At 35.4% G+C, this 17,556-nt stretch overlaps 1 protein-coding gene across 1 annotated transcript in view; it reads left to right on the top strand.

The window, feature by feature from the left end:
- Nucleotides 1-14,962, top strand: part of PAPPA2 (pappalysin 2) — a 162,657-nt gene extending 147,695 nt beyond the window's left edge. Inside the window, exons 20-22 of the mRNA XM_015818519.1 lie at nt 1,937-2,008; nt 11,563-11,661; nt 13,595-14,962. Of these exons, the coding sequence (XP_015674005.1) occupies nt 1,937-2,008; nt 11,563-11,661; nt 13,595-13,669 (246 nt within the window). The 3' untranslated portion in view covers nt 13,670-14,962. The remainder of the gene's footprint in view (nt 1-1,936; nt 2,009-11,562; nt 11,662-13,594) is intronic.
- Nucleotides 14,963-17,556: the final 2,594 nt, after the last annotated feature.

Genomic DNA, 17,556 nt, shown 5'->3' on the forward strand with positions numbered 1-17,556 from the left:
AAGTGGTAATAGACTTGGTTATGGTTCTGGTGTACTTCCCAGGTGAAATTTTGGGGAAAAAGCGATTATATGGAATTAATCTATGGGTCCTGCATCGGAGAAAACCAGCTGAAGATGTTGCTGCTTGGGTTTTTGGAAGAAGCTTACAGGCATACTACTTGCAAAAACTTCGGACACGTTACAAAACATAAAAGGCAGAAAGCGTAAAAAGGTTATTGATTTTGACTGACTTTGTATCAATGATGTGAAAAAGAATGTAGAAATTGGGAAGAAATGTAAGATGGAGAGTTGGGAATAAGGAATGTTTTTAAAGCTTATGTCTTTAAAATATTGGATTTGTAAGGAAAATGTTTGTTGGAATTTAAGATGATTAATGATATATATAAATATAATTGTACTATTTTAAAGGATTTAAATAAGAAAAATAAGACATTAGGTGATTAATGTCGTATATGTATGCAATTATATTATTTTAAAGAATTTAAAATTTGCATTTACTGGGATTAAGGCGTAAAAGGTTGAAGGCTTATTGATTTTGATTGATTTTGTATCAATGATGCGAAAAAGAATGAAAAAATTGGGAAGAAGTGTAAGATGGAGAGTTGGGAATAAGGAATGTTTTTGAAGCTTATGTTTTTAAAATTTTGGATTAGTAATATAAATAAGGAAAATGTTTGTTGGAATTTAAAATGATTAATGATATATATAAATATAACTGTATTATTTTAAAGGATTTAAATAAGAAAAATAAGACATTATACGATTAACGTCATATATTATGCAATTATATTATTTTAAAAAATTTAAAATTTGTATTTACTGGGATTAAGATATTTGAATGATTATAAGAGAAATGGCAGAGTTTAATTTTTAGATGTTTGGATTTGGGGAAGATGGATAATTATGTTTTGAGTTTTGGAGTTAAAATAGAGTTTAATTTTTGTTTTTTTGTTTTTCTTTATTATTTGAGTTAAAGTTTTTTTTCCTAACTGATTGCTTTATGAGGTGTTGAATCCTGTGTTAGTTCTGGGAAGTCGGGGAGGGGAGGGGTTTAAGGGGAAATTATAAATTGATGTATTTAATAATTACAGGTATATAATGGAATTGTATTAATAAGAGGATATTCCCGGCTGGTTTCCCAAACTGCACTCGATGTGGTGGTTAGAAGGCGGAAGGGATGTAGAAGTGGTAGGAGGAAGGAGGAGAGGTTGTGGGGCTAGGGGGAGGAAAGAGAGGGAAAGTGGATGAGGGTGGAGGCAAGGCAGGGACTGCCGGGGGTATCCGGAAATATTTTGAGTAAGATTTTTTATTAATAAGAGGATATTCCCGGTTGGTTCCCCAAACTGCACTCGTTGTGGTGGTTAGAAGGCGGAAGGGACGTAGAAGTAGTAGGAGGAAGGAGGAGAGGTTGTGGGGCTAGGGGGAGGAAAGAGGGAAAGTGGATGAGGGTGGAGGCAAGGCGGGGACTGCCGGGGGTATCCGGAAATATTTTGAGTAAGATTCTTTTTCTTTTGTTGGTGTTTGTAGATGCATCATTTGTATTTGTTGTTTAATCAAAAATAATAAAAATTTTGTAATATATAAAAAAAGAATAATATTATTTTCTTTGTTTGTTTTGTAGGGATTGGTAGGTTTAAAAATCAAATATTTACTAATATTTTTCAAAGATAAGCCTACAAATACTGTATAATGTTTACAAACCAAGATTTTTTTAGAAGGATGATGTGAATCTTAAAATTATCTGGAATTATTTTTTTTTTTATCAAATAGGAGATTGTGTATAGAATTTGTAATCCCAGTCGTGCAAAATAGAATGTAATAGATCTTTGGCAAAATAAGATATATATAAGGTATATTTAAAAAAAAAAAAAAAAAAGCTAAAGATTGCTTGCTGTTATCCTCTGACTAATGCAAAACTCTTTTTATCTCTCTTCAGAGTATTGTGTGTACTGGAAGATTGGAATGGTATCCTAGCCCAAAATCTATTCATTGTATCACTTCCTGTGAGGTAAGAAAAAGTCTGTCTGTCTGTCTCTCTCTCTCTCCCTCCCTCCCTCCCTCTCCCTCTCCCTCTCTTTCTCTCTATCATCTGCCAAAGAGACAGGGAAAAATTCTTGTGCCTCTGTGCCTCCCCTAATAATCTCTTTCAGATTTGATTTTATTTAGGTGTTTTGTATATAATGTACTTCATTGCACTCAGAAGGATTTTTAATTTGCTGGGTCCTTTTTATTGCCATTCAACTTAAATTGGTATTATTGTCGCCAGTTCCCAGTTTTTGAGAATGTACCCTGTGTAATCAATACACATAGAGAGACAAGAGATGCCCATTATATATAGTTCAATTTAAGCAGTTCAGGAAGGATGCAGTCACTACAAGGGACTTTTCCACTGTGAGGGATTCAATTAGTCTAGTGGCTTCAGAGAGGTTGGTCACCAGCTATTTAGTGTGTCCAACTCCAGGCCCTCAGTAATATGCACCAGACTGGATTGGAGTATAGAGCTCAAAAGTGTGCATCTTGTTTGTACAGGGACTTGATTAGCAGGCCTCTTAACAGTTTAACTCAGTTGTAACTTCCAAAGAGTGATTTTTTTTTTAAACTGACTTGATTAAAGTCTGTCAACTGTCACTGGTAGCTTTTTACTACTCAGGAGGGCCTTGGAGATTAAAGATTGTAGTGTAGAGGTCTTCAATACTCTTACAAATGTAGAGTGAATGAATGAATGACCCAAATGTTGATCTATCCATTTTGAAGGGAGAACTCTCAAAGCCACAATGTGGTTGTTGACTGGGGGTACTTTTTACATCCCTGAACTTGATTTAAACATGTTGCAGAAATGTCCTCTGTGGTTATCAAACAAATAATGCCTCTTCAGGCTAAAAATCAATCCTGTAATTCATATGGAAGAAGAAATATGATCTCTGGAGTAGTTCTCAACTTATAACCATGTTGAGCCTAAAATTCTGATCACGTGATCATGGGGATGCTGCAATGCACTGCTTTTTAATCTGCATAGGATTCTTAAATGTAAATGTTAAAATGTTCATATATGTAATCTCACATTACAATTTGAATTGGTATAACCCATGTTATCACGCCTGGAAGTTAACCCAGATCTTCTTTCATTTTGTAAGTAGAATCAATCTGCATTTACTTGGGTCATTTCTGGATCAAAGTCTAGTGCTATTTTTAATTGTCAAATAAAAAGCCTTCTTCCATGTTCTTTCATCATTTAGCATGTAATGACTTCCTAGGACACGTGGGCATGAGATGTGAAATCAGTTAGTACCTTCTCATCACAAAGTGTGAGGATATACTATATTTGTATAATACTTATTCCTAATTTCCCACCAATCCTGGGAAGCTTAGTTCTTTGAGAGAAAGTATGGAAAGGATTAGTAATAGAGGTCTCCATATTTCATCAAAAAACATCGAATTTTGAAAAATGCTATGATAGTTAATTTACTATAAATCAGATGCTGGTGTTCAGTGGTGACTTGCCCTTTATGTTGTGGACTAGCAAGACCCTTTCCCTAGACTTAAAAAATGGCAACTTTATGATGTAATTTGGATTACTTCTAACTCTTCTTTCTTCTTTGTCTGATTCCACAATAGCTAAACTTTGTTTTTCCCTCCTGGCTGTTCATCTTTCCTTCTGAGTTTTTCAGACTCTCTCTGCCAAGAATTAAGTGTAGTGAGGAATGAAACATTTGTAAATTCACAAGGAGGGTGCAAAAGGGAGGAAGCATTTGGAAAGTTCATCAGCAATAATGATGCTAGTGCAATAAACTTTGAATTACAGATGCTTCAGGTCACTTTAATCTTGTACTATCATGAGAAGAACAAATGGCATAGAAAGCGGTTTCATGCTTCTCATTTTTGGAACTGCCCTTTTTCAAACAACAGCCAAGTGTGCTTTCTAGTCCTTTTCTTTTCCTTGCTGAAAGCAGAATTTGTACAAAGTGATCTCCCCCCCCCCCAATTTAATATTTTGGAATGGATAGTTGTCTATCAAATATGACTAAAAATTTCAAATATATAGTTTAAAATTTGCTTTGCTTCAGTCCTTGTCCTTTTGTTCCTCATTGCTCTCTAAAGGAAACCTGGGAACTGCTTTTTTTTTTCTCCCCTCCCTGAAGATTTTTTTTGCCTATGGTTCACTTTCACTTCTAAGAAGTTTCTCGTAGGCAGATTATTCCTGCTGTCAGGTGCAAAACAGAGAACACTACCACAAAAAGCAAAGCCAGTTGGGATACCTTTAGCCACCAATTCCTGACCTACTCAACTATTTTGAATCAACCCTAGAGTCACATCAGAGGAGATATCAGCACTTAGTGATATCACCTCCAGAAACCAAATAGAGGGAGAGACAGACCATGGTTCTGATATAGTCTGGCAATGGTTCTTAAATTTTTGAGAAATGGGATCTTCTGCTTAAGTCTGTTGGAGTTCTTTCTAGCTGTCATTATTGAAAGCAGATGAGGTTTTCTAACATTTTTGAGGTGGGGAACAGATGCAGATCACCACACGCACTCTAAATAGTCATTACAGTTATAAATAAATAAATTTAATAAATAAATTTAAAAATAAATCTGGCCAAACCTACTTTTGGCATCTGTGCAGGCATCCACTCCTCTCCTCCCAAAATCAAGTGTGGTCCTTGGTCACAGCAGATTGCAATTCTGTAGACAGCCTACTTGAAAGCATTTTACAGTGTTGAGACAAACTTGCATTAGGAAAGGAGCCTTGGTTACTGTGGGAACCATGGTAGAGGGCTTGTAGTTAGAAAATAGAGGTTGTAACATGTACTGTAATTTGGGCATCAGGCATAGGAACTTTTAGAAGTATATGGAAATGCATCTTTTATAAGCCTGGTACAAATTAAATGAGGTAGGAAAATAGGTTTATAAAGTATCCAAAATAACAGAACTCTTCTGATTTTAAAATGATGTGTACATGTGTACAGCATGTGTACATGCTATTTCAGTGTGTAGTGGTGAAGAGCACCAAGCCAATAGTAGCAAATATGGGTTTGCTCCTTCAGTTCTGCAAAACAATCAGTCAGTTATCTGCAGTGGAGAAATAAGCCAGTTTCCCCAAAAGTTTCGTCCTTGTTATAACATTTGCTTATTTACGTGTATGTTTGCATAAAGGTACGCAGGATTTGATGCAGCGAGCCCTGAATATGGAAGTTAACTTAACAACCCCCCCCCAAATAAAGGGAGCTTATACAAGGTCCTTTAGAAGCATTTGTTTTATTAAAATGACTGATAACTTTAAATCACAGTCCAGGGATATAACAACTGAAGATATTAGCAGTAGAATTAGCCTCTTCTTTGATTGCCAAGTTTCAGAGTCTTTTCTAATTGCTCTTGCTTTTGTCTTATGTGCCCAAACTGTCTTAGCTTCATTATGAGTGCTTCAAGATGTTTTATTTCATTTTGTATTGAGTTATTTGTTGTTGTAGTTCAAAATAGTCTCCAAAATAATTTCCAGCATTAGAAATGAAAGGAAATTCATTCTTTTTTTTGGCTCAGACTTTCTGCTGGTCCAGGTTTCACAACTGTATGTTGGAAAGAGAACTGTTATCAAAGAGATAACTTTGTTATCTATACGATACCTCTAAATTTTAATGTTGTGTGTGCATTTGTCATACATATATGCTTTTCAATAAAAGAGTAAAATTCAGAAGACACCAGTAGCAAAAGTCTCAACAAATATGAGCTTAAAGCTGAAATCTAAGGGTTTGGTTTGATTGGGAACGTGTCCAAGCTAAAGCCAAGTGAGTAGCATCTTCAAGACCTAATGACTTTTTCAAAAGTCCTATAAATCCCTGTTTAAGAGTTAGAAACAGGTGTCTCGGCTGAACCATCCCAGAATGTTAAAAATAAAAAAATAAAAACTGAGCCCTACCTTTTACTGTCTCAAAAATTCAGGTAGGCTAAATAGATGCTTGGGCTGGGAGGTCTCAGGGATCATTTGAGTTACTCACGTTCTCCACAGAGTGATCACATGTGACCTCTTCTGAGATCCACAAACCAGGGTGGATAATAATTGATGTTTTTTTTTCAAAAAAATAAAAAATATTATTTTGATTTAAATTGGATTTTTTTATTTAAAACATTTCTTTTAATTTTTATCAAACTTATTTTGATAAAATGCCTTTGGAGTAAAAATCTATCTAAATATAATTTTTTATTTAAGATACATTAATAATTTAATTTATTCAGCATGAAATGGAGCTTAGTTATGTAGCATGAGGCTGTATATTCTGCAATATTTACATTTTTTGAAAACTCATTCAATGAATCCAAGCTCTGCAAGCTGAGATAACATGCACTGCACTGATGCATTCACACAGTTTCACAGTAACCATGACATAAATCATAAAACAAAGTTCAGGAATATTCCTTTATCCCATTGTTTTGCAAATCTATGTACACTACAAACTCTATGATTGTTTGAAGAGAAATGCATCTGTACCAGGCTCTAAGTGTTTTAATTAAATAAAAGAATTTGAGTAGTTTTCCAACTATGTGTGATTAACCTATTAACCTAAAATCGGTTCTGATATCCCCGTTTTACTAACCTGACAGCTTATTATTCTAAATAGGAAACCTTTATTTTGTTTGCAAATAATAATATTAAAGATTCTAACTACCAGCAAGAATGAGTCCTTACATTTAAAGAGCACCTGTCATTTCAGATCCATCATGGCAGCGCCTGTTAGCGGGCATCCACTCACCTGCTGCCCGCCACGTCCCTCAACGTGTTGTGTCACTGCCGCATCACCAGCGTCCCATTAAAGTGAATGGGACTGTTGGTGAGTCAACAGCGAGTCAGAGGAGGAGCTGCTATGGGACAGAGATGACAGTTGCTCTTTAAAAATTATGATTTAAATCGAGTTGATTTAAATCAAGCTTTTTTACTAGTGATTTAAATCATGATTTAAATCGTGATTTAAATTGACTTGATTTAAATCAAATCTACCCTGCCGCAAACAACTTCTGCACAGCAAATAGCAAAATTATTGGAGATGGAATGGATGACTTAATTCTGATAAACCCTTGAAGTCTGACTCTGATTGGTTGGATCCAATACTAACCTTCTTGTTCAGTTCCATTAACTGTTCGCTCCTGATACCTAAGGACGAAAGAGCTAGAACAATCCAGTTAATATCTGTCCAAGTAGCCTTCTAAGTATTCTCAGAAAAGTGTATATGCTGATCCAGACATAAATCCAATCCCAATAATCCTGTTATTGAATGTATATGGTTGCTTACCCCAACCTCAACAATACATTCAGTAGGTAAAATTGCTTTGTGGAATTTTTTTACTTCATCAGTTTGGATCAATCCATCCAATGTTTGAATGCCTTGCCATTGAGAACTATTTGGGATGTTGAACCAGATAGATTTCTTATGCTCATTCAGTTTATTATATTGGCCATTTGCTAAATTAAAGGGAAAATAAAATAGATCAGAGTAGATCTATATCAATATCAAACTACATAACATTACTGAAATGCACATAAGAGTTTTTGGATACAGCTTCTACAAATAATAATTTTAAGGTTGTAGTAATAAGTCCCCCAAAAAATTGTGATTCATTTAATCCCTTCATGTTGTAAATTAACCTTGTCTTCCAAATAAGTCCATAAAAGTTATAGTTTTATTGTTTACAAACATTATATAAATCATTTGTGGGGCATTAAAAACCTGGAAAAGAAATGGGGTTTCATTTATATTTTTGCAAAAATGCTGTTTTGTTGGCATTGATGTGTGGGAATGGCTGTTTATTTATTTGGACTTCAGTTGGGAAACACAGAAAAATGCTTTCTAGACTTTGATGGAAATTTCTTAACGCTTGTCAGGGGATGGAATTCAAACTATGAAAGTCTGGGAATGATTTCCTGCTTGAACAGGATCCTCCTTTCCTCTTTTTTACTCTGTAAACCTGAATTGAAACTCTGTAACTGGAAGAAAATGTGTTGTAGTTCCTAGGTCAGAGAAAAGAAACACCTTTGTAAAAGGTTACTGTTTATTGAAAATAATTTGCAATACCTGCTTGTTTGCACTGAGAATCAAATTCTCGTGTACTGCAGCAAAATTTATCATAGTATTGCTTGAGAGCATTTGTGTGTGCAATTGGTGAGTACAGATCGTCTTTGATTTACAACAGTTCATGTGGTGACTGTTCAAAGTTCCAACGGCACTGAAGAAAGTGATTTACAACCGTCTTTCACACTTACATCCATTGCAGCATCCCTATGGTTACGTGATTGAAATTGAGATGCTTGGCAACTGACTCATATTTATGACCGTTGCAGTGTTCCAGGGTCATGTGATCCCTTTTTGTGATCTTCTGACAAGCAAAGTCAATGGGGAAGCCGGTTTCACTTAACAATCATGTTACTAACTTAACAACTGTAATGATTCACTTAACAACTGCAGCAAAAAGGTCATAAAATGGAACAAAACTCACTTAACAAATGTCTCACTTAGCAACAAAAATTTGGGGCTCAGTTGTGATTGTAAGTCGAAGACCTGTACAGAAAGAAGGGAAAGGTAATTCAGAAATACGAGAAGCTGTAGTCAAGCATTTCTGCTTTGTAAAATGCCAGCAGTTATTCTCCTGGAATATATATATAGAGAGAGTACCCGGTCTACTGTTATGATTACTTTTGCCTTTCAGCCCCAATCTAGGAGCGTTTTGCAGGCTCAAGCCGCTACTGCGAAAAACTATTTCTGTAAATTTAGATTTTGCTGACAAAGAGTTAAAGAGAGACTAGTATAGCTATAGTAATAGTAATAGTAGTAAAGTTGGAAGGGACCTTGGAGGTCATCTAGTCCAACCCCCTGCTCAGGCAGGAAACCCTACACCATTTCGGACAAATGGCTGTCCAGTCTCTTCTTAAAAACTTCCAGTGTTGGAGCATTCACCGCTTCTGGAGGCAGGTTGTTCCACTGGTTAATTGTTCTAACTATCAGGAAGTTTCTCCTTAGTTCTAGGTTGCTTCTCTCCTTGCTTAGTTTTCACCCGTTGCTTCTTGTCCTGCCTTCAGGCGCCTTAGAAAATAGCTTGACTCCCTCTTCTTTGTGGCAGCCCCTGAGATATTGGAACACTGCTATCATGTCCCCCCTCGTCCTTCTCTTCATTAAACTAGACATACCCAATTCCAGCATATGTATGAAGTAAAATAAGGTGATCACCAGGATAAAATCATAAACACAAATGTTTAATCTACAAAACCAAGCTTTCGTCGGCCACACTATCGACATCATCAGGGTATAAAATGCTGGATCCGGGAGTCCATTTTTATGTGGCTGGCTGTCTCTGCGCTTTGACCCTGGATTGGGTCATAGGTCCGCCCATTAGACAGCCAGCCACATAAAAACGGGACTCCCGGATCCAGCATTTTATACCCTGACGATGTCGGTAGTGTGGCCGACGAAAGCTTGGTTTTGTAGATTAAACATTCCTGGTGATCACCTTATTTTACTTCACATTATGTGTATACCTGGGATTATATATATATATATATATTCTAATTTCCATTCTGACTTGTTTTAGGTTAAGTGATGGGAAATCTAACTGAAATTCCAAGTATGGCAGAATGCAAAGGACCTGAATTCTAGTTCCTTACCATTCCAACTGATCCAGCCACCATTTAATTCACATTACTTAGCAGTAGTTAAGAGCCTATGATTTCCAACATATTTTATGTCCCATTTTATCGTTTTTGGTCCTTTCATTTTTATTCTCATTATTTTTAACTTCCATTTTTCCTCTTATAAGCATTTTAACATGAATTATCATGGTTGCCTATAATTATAATAGATGCCCAAATTTATCCCAGTTTCAATATATTGTTTGCCATTTGAAATGGTTGAGATAAGAGCAGTTAAGAGTCATATTGCTATGACTCTTCATATTATATAACTCTTAACTGCTGTTATCTCCACCATTTCAAATAGTGAAAAATATATTCATACTGGGATAAATATGGGCATCTATTATACTTTCCTCATCTCAGGATTTCCTCTCTTTAGATGCTGATCTGGAAGTCATTTTAAACCAGCATTCACTACAATAGGCAGTTAATAGTTGTATTTGTGAACTACAACTACTATTACAGACTAGGTGAAACTTGTCTTAATGTCAGTAACTGTGAGAAGGATCTTGGAGTCCTGGTGGACAATCACTTGAATAGGAACCAACAGTGTGCAGCAGCAGCCAAAAAAGCCAATGCAGCCTTAGGCTGCATTAATAGAAGGATAGAATTAAGATCACATAAAGTTATAGTACCACTTTACAAAGCCATAGTAAGACCACACTTGGAATACTGCATCCAGTTCTGGTCACCACAATACAAAAAAGACATTGAGACTCTGTGCAGAGAAGAGCAACAAAATGATTAGGGGGCTGGAGACTAAAACATACAAAGAACAGTTACAGGAATTGGGTATGTCTACTCTATTGAAAAGAAGGACTAGGGGGGACCTGATAGCACTGTTCCAATATTTGAGGGGCTCCTACAAAGATGAGGGGGTCAAACTATTTTCCAAAGCACCAAAAGGCAAGACAAGAAACAATGGATGGAAACTAACCAATGAGAGATGTAACCTAGAACTAAGAAGAAAATTCCTAATGGTTAGAGCAATCATCCAATGGAATAGCTTGCCTTCAGAGGTTTTGGGTGCTCCATCACTGGAAGCTTTCAAAAAGAGACTGAACAACCATTTGCCTGAAATGGTATTGGGTCTCCTTCCAAGGTCTCTTCCAACATTATTATTCTATGTTCTAATTGTCATGATTTTCTGGCTTTGCAAATGAATCATTGTCTAGGTAAACAAACCCTACTGTGTGGAATACAGCAAAAAATGTGGGGAGAGTCAAATTATCTCTCCTTAGTTATATTGGTTTTCTTGTTTACCTGTTCTCTAAGAATACAGTAGAGAGGTGATGTTGCCATAACATCCTCATTGACCATGTATCTTAAACTGTTATAGGCACAATGTATTAAAACATCCCTCCTTGATAACAGCAAGTTTTTATTTACAAATAGCATTACCAATAAGAATGACATGTGATATGGTCCCAGATCTTTCAAGCATTCGTGTTAATTTGTTGCTTCACTTTCATGTTGGAAATACCCAGTATTTGTTTTGACAAATTATCTCTCTCTCATTAACCTCATATAACTAAAAAATATACATGAACTTGATTTCACTTAATTTAAATTGACTTCTTCTGAATGGATAGTCCTGAATGCATATCAATTTATGGCAGGAGAACCATTTCTTGGAGTCATTTAATCATCTGTCATATATATATATATATCTGCATTCTTCAACCATGATAACTAAATCAGTAGTATGTCTACATATTTAGTGATTCTTGTCATTGAATCAGTATAGCTGTTTTGATGGTCTGTTTCTCTTCTCTTGTTTTACAAAAAAATATGTTTCAATATATTGTTTCTAACATGTGAGAGCCAGACTTAATTGATTTTCCCTGTTGCACTTCATTCACCGAATGCTTTTTTTCTCTTTCTTTACAGCCTTTCCATGCCGATGGCTGGTGTGACACCATCAACAACCGAGCCTATTGTCAGTATGATGGGGGTGACTGTTGTTCCTCCACAGTCTCCTCAAAGAAGGTAACTGAAAATGGAATATACCTTACATATTTGCAGATAAGCCGAGAATTTTAAATGCCGAAAGATATCCAAAAGAAGTTCAGCTTATCCACAAAATATATAACACACACACACACACATTTAAGTACCTGCATTTCCCATGTATACACATAGACAAGCTCATCCACGTGTGAAATTTTTAACCGAAATACCATGAAAAATGTGGATTGGCTTATCCACAGGTAGTACATTTTTTCATGGTATTTTGGTTAAAAAAATCAACAATTATTATTTATTCACTTATTTATTAGATTTTATCTTGCTTTTATTATTTTATAACTAACTCAAAGTGGTGAACATACATAATACTCCTTCTTCCTTCTATTTTCCCCACAACAACCCTGGGAAGTGAGTTGAGCTGAGTGAGTATGACTGACCCAAAGTCACCCAGCTGGCTTTCATGCCTAAGGCAGAACTAGAAGTCTTAGTTTCCTGGTTTCTAGGCCAGCACCTGTACCAGTACAACAAACTGGCTCGCTTATCCATGGATGGATTTATCCACAAATACATATGGCAAATTTATAGGTAGTGTCTTGTCCCAGATTTCTGTGTATAAATTATATGCTGAACTTCTTGACCTGCTGCATAAAAATAACTGGATTTACATAGGAGATGAATTAACCAAAAGTGAAGCTGGATGTTTTTATTAGTTTGGTTTTTTTAAACAGCCACAGAAAGATCGTTTCTTTATAAATGATGTATTTTGTGTGGCACAATTGTACCAGAAAAAGGGCATTTGTGTCAATTCGTCAAAGAAATCATCTCAAACTCTCAAGGTTGCTCAAGTGATGGTCCCAAAGAAGTTGATTGCTGGTATGGAAAGTATACACAGAATTCATATATCTTTTTCAAGTTATACAAACAGCAAGGGCAGGGAACTCTCCAGAAAGAAACTATTGAGGCATACAAAGAGACCAGCTCACAGTCTCTGGCTTTCCCTTAACTACTCCTGTCTGCAAATATTTAAACATAAGTGCAGCTCTTTCAAACACTGCATTGAATGAGTTCCCATTTCATATAAGACTACGGATGAAGATGAATGGAATGCCAGGTATATACAGATTATCTTTTCTAAGAACATTTATCATTGTGCCCAGGTAAAACTCATTCAACAAGAAGTGCTTCATGAAGTGTGTTACAGATTTCATCAGTGCTGGCAGAATGGGAGGTCTATGCATGCTTCATTAAATTTAAAGAGCCACCAAATCAAGAAGACTCAAAGTGGTGCACAGAATAAAAATCATAATCAAAACATACAGCAAAGAGAGAAATACCAATGCCCTGAGGAAATATGCAAAAAAGAAAATTCCAACCGCTCATCATCAGTCAAACAAGATCACAAATTGGCATGGCTTCTGGCCTGTTTCAAAATCCATATTTTGAAAGCTTTTCTAAAGGAGAAGAGGGTATTATTTTGCCCTTGCACATGGCATCTGATGATCACTAAAGCAACTCATAATGCAATTCTTAAATCCAACTCAACTGTTTCTTAGGTTTGTGTGGAAGTCTGGAAAAGAAAGTTGCTTTAGTGGATAACAGAGAACTAGCATGCTTTTTAGCAAATATAGTCTGTTAGGTTCTCGAAATGAGCAGAACCTATAAGCAGCTTAGAATTTAGTTCCTGCTCTTGTCGAATAAAGAAATGAAACTGTCTTAAGTTAGTGTTGTGGGTGGAAACCAATTTGGTTTTATTCTGCTTCAGTTCTGCCAGAACTTTTTATTTTGCTCTTGGGTTCCTGGTCTCTATAACATTGTCTTGGAAAATTTGGAGAATAAATAGCTGATAAATAGTTCTAAGTTGTACTACTGATCCATATGAGTGAAGGGTAGAAGAGATGCTTCCCTGAATTAAGTCTCTGTTACCCTAAATGCCATTGCTCTTCCAATCCTTTAGGTTGTTCTGTTCCCCAATGGCTGTGATCAGGATGAATGCACCTGCCGGGATCCAGCAGCAGAAGAAAATCAGTAGCGGCTGCAGCTGCCACCAGGACACGTTATGCTGCCAAGGCTCAAATTGGAGGAAATTACAAAGTCTTGAGGGAAAGCATAAATAGGAGAACAGCAAAGGCTGAAGAAAAAGATTCAGGGGAAGTCTGGTCATAAAGGTCCTGCACTTGATGTGTAAGTGCATAAAGGAGAAGGACAATTTTGAAGAAAGAGGTGGAGAGGAGAGTGAGAAAACAAAACACCCTTATCACCTTTGGTCAACTTCTTTTCCATCAGAACTGAAATACAATAGGGTCTTGTCAGCTCTGCTGGCAAACTGGATCTGAACCAAGCCCGAAAGCTACCTTCCTTGCCGCATCAGTGGCTTGCCACCTAAACTGTGTCTTTGCTCTCATGTTTTATTGGTGTGCGCCCCTCTAGAGCTTGAGTTAGCTAAGTGGGGAGGGAAATGTGATCTGTCTGCAAATATTTAAACATAATTTTATTACAAATCTATATAATATTTTTACTTGCTGTTTAGTAAACTAAACCAAGCTGCTGTGAAATACACTACACTAGAAATGTGGGATCATGTAATGAACATTTCCAGAAATCCAGCAGAATTCCAATGGGGAGCTTATAAATATCTAAATGAAGCAGTAATTGCTTTTTTCCCTAAATTATATCACACTCAACTGCAGACTTAAAGTCATGTATGAGAATGCTCTGTCAGTCATATCTGTCTGCACTTCTACCACAAAGAAACCAGGCCTGATTTTTTTTACTAGGCACACATAAATACTTAACCCTCTATTTCCTAAGCAGCACTACAAGTAGTAACTTAAAGAAATGAAAGGCATAAGATAAAAGGAAAAAAACCCATAAAGCTTAATGTATTTTAAAACCACACCAGTCACTATACTTTTTCATCCATTTCTACCCTTCCAAATCACCCTTACTTCTTCTGTGTCATACACTGCTTTATATAAATGGGTCTTTCAACTTGTTTCCTTTGGAGGACTTCTCTGCTCCATCCGACCTTCCTCCTTCTTCCCCTTCCTTTTGACTCATTCACTCTTTCCTCATATTTATTTTGCAATTAAATATTTATTCTCTTTATAAAACTACATTGTTTCAGTGTACTTCTTTTATATTGAACTGATAACTGTTTATTCAACATCCATTCAGTCTTGACACTTTTCCTTTTGTTTTATACACAGACACTTCTTAAGCACCCCAGTTCAGCTCTATTCTGCTGACTTTAACTGGGATGCTGCTTCTGTCATTCTGAACTCTCACCTCCTTGTAGTAAAGAAAGCAGAAGCATCCTATTAAACAAAAGCATTTTTGCATTTTACAAATATTCATTCCACACAACAGACCAAATATACTTGCCATTTATCTTTTCATCTCTTAAAATTTCTCTAGTTTCCATTTTTTTGTAAACATTGTAGGGAGATACATAAACTCATTTACTTTTTCTAGTTTTAGTATTTATATATGAGTAACAAACATGCTCTAAACACAGCTTCCTTGATTTTTGATGCATCAATTTTAAAATCCATACTGTTATTAACTCTGTCAGCCTATCCATCTAAAATTTGCTGCAAATCTTTCAAACATGTTGCCAACCAATCCACTTCAAAGATTTCTTATACAGTACAGGTAACCATAAATACAGTAAAAGAAGAATGAGACACCAGCCTCTGTTTATTCTCACACATACTTTTCTTTCATCACTCTTTTTACCAATTTAGCAATCAACTTTCAACTCTATACTCATTCAAATCATCCATAATTTAATGTATTCACTTTATTACATACTTTCTCTAAATCAATGTATAATGTATTTCTTTTTTATGTATTTATGTTTCATATTCATGCATTTCTTAGTGACCTGCTAAAAACTGGTTGCTCACCGCTTGCCTGGCATAAAGCTGGATTAGAATTCTGCAAAACATTTTCCCAAATACACTTAACAAATCCCACTATAAATGTTTTACTCGGTCTTGCTATCTTTCCCTGAAGGAGAATAGTAATAACAACATTCATCCATTTATCAAACCCTTCCCATTAAATGAGCCAGCCATTCTGTAGGCAAATTACATCTATGTTTTAAGATTTATACCACCTATGCTTCCAATTTTACCATATCTCAACAGTGAATATTTATGATAGCCTTATTATCATTTTTCCTCTTTGAACACTACTATTTATATTTTAATATATATGTGATAAGAATTTTGATTATATAATTTCTAATACAAACTAAAAGACGGAAAAAAGAATAGAAAGAAGTAAAAAGTGCAGAAAAAGAAAAGGAAAAGTAATAAAGAATATAATATAGAGAAAATAAATATATAAAGAAGTGTCTTCCAACCTTCATCACAAGTATAAAGAAATATAATAACCCTTAATCCACTCTAAGGCTATAAATATTTATCTTTTCATCCCATATACCAGGGGTCTTCAAACTTGGCCCTTTTATGACTTGTACACTACATCTCCCAGAATTCCTCAGCCAGTGTGCCTGGCTGAGGAATTCTGGGAGTTGAAGTCCACAAATCATAAAAGGGCCAAATTTGAAGACCCCTGCCATATACTATCTCTCATCTATAATCAAATTAATAAAATACCATCTTTTCAATCTTCATCTCAATAGTATGTACATAAAGGGTTACTAGAAGTAATAACATATCTTGGGTTAACCTTGTTCTTGAATCTCATGTTCCTTCCTTTTACTTCAAGCAATCCTAATTTTTAGTTCATTCAAATATTGCTGGATTTGTTTTCTCTTCATTTATTCTTTGTCTCATTGCTCAGAGTTGTTTAAGGTTTTAACAAGCCTGTTCTGTAAGTCAAGTAGGAAAACAAAATCCACGCACCCCAAGTCATTCTCTTGGTTTGTCATTTGTATTTCCCTTTTAAATTTTAAAACCTCAACCAGTGTGTTTTGTAGATCCAGTGAAACATTCTTTTCTAGATCATTCTCTTGATCTGTCAGTTGTAAAACTACTTGAGGTGCCATCTCTATTGTGTCAGATAAACTTTGTTCTGTCATTTCTTCAATAACAAATAATTTATCCTTGGAAGCTGACATCATTACTATATTGTTGAAACTGTGGCTACCATTTTCTGATTCCATTCTTCAAAAGTCTTCTTCAATATTTTATTATTGTTATAACATGTTGCAACATTTTACAGGCTTGTGAATCTTTCCTCTATCCAAAAACTTTAGTCCCCTCTAGCGTCCAGTTTTTGAAATCATGACATTGTTTATCTTTCTTTTGCCTTATAAAAAAGAGTTTATTTCCCATTAGCTATGTGTTCATTATAATTAATTCAAAAATCTTATTGCAAATGTTTCAATAATCCAATTTTATCTAGACCTTTAGCCCATTTATTCTTTCTCTTTCTCCATATGCACATTATACAGTATCTTTCATCTGTAATTTTGCAGCAATCATTACTTTATGTGATTTTTGTTTGCCTTTGTCATTTCTTAATTTCATTTAGCATTCTTTTGCATAATTCCATTAGCAGAATTCCCCACACATTTGTAGCCCTGTGTAATGTAATTCTTTTCTCTTGGTTCCCATCAGCTTCCACATCTTATTTTAGGTCTTTTTTGCAGTTATTCTGTTTGAAGAGTAATCTACCTTTCAAATAGAACTTGTACTTCTCTTCTTGAAGAAAAGGAAAGGATAAAGTACAGTGTTGTTTACTAAGAATCTTTTAGCCAATTTTGTACTTTGGGGTAGAAAGATTGTATGTCTTCAGGGAATAATAGCCTGAAGAGATGCAATTCAAGGAAAGTGTTACTGCTTGATTTTGCTTATTGTATATATGGCCTCATCATGGGTATTCAATGTATGCTTCCACATTTCTTTTAAATGAAATATATGCATATATATAATTTGATAAAGGAAA

The sequence above is a fragment of the Protobothrops mucrosquamatus genome, unplaced genomic scaffold (assembly GCF_001527695.2).
Source record: "Protobothrops mucrosquamatus isolate PMUCROS unplaced genomic scaffold, P.Mucros_1.0 scaffold757, whole genome shotgun sequence".
NCBI classification, from domain to species: Eukaryota; Metazoa; Chordata; class Lepidosauria; order Squamata; family Viperidae; genus Protobothrops; species Protobothrops mucrosquamatus.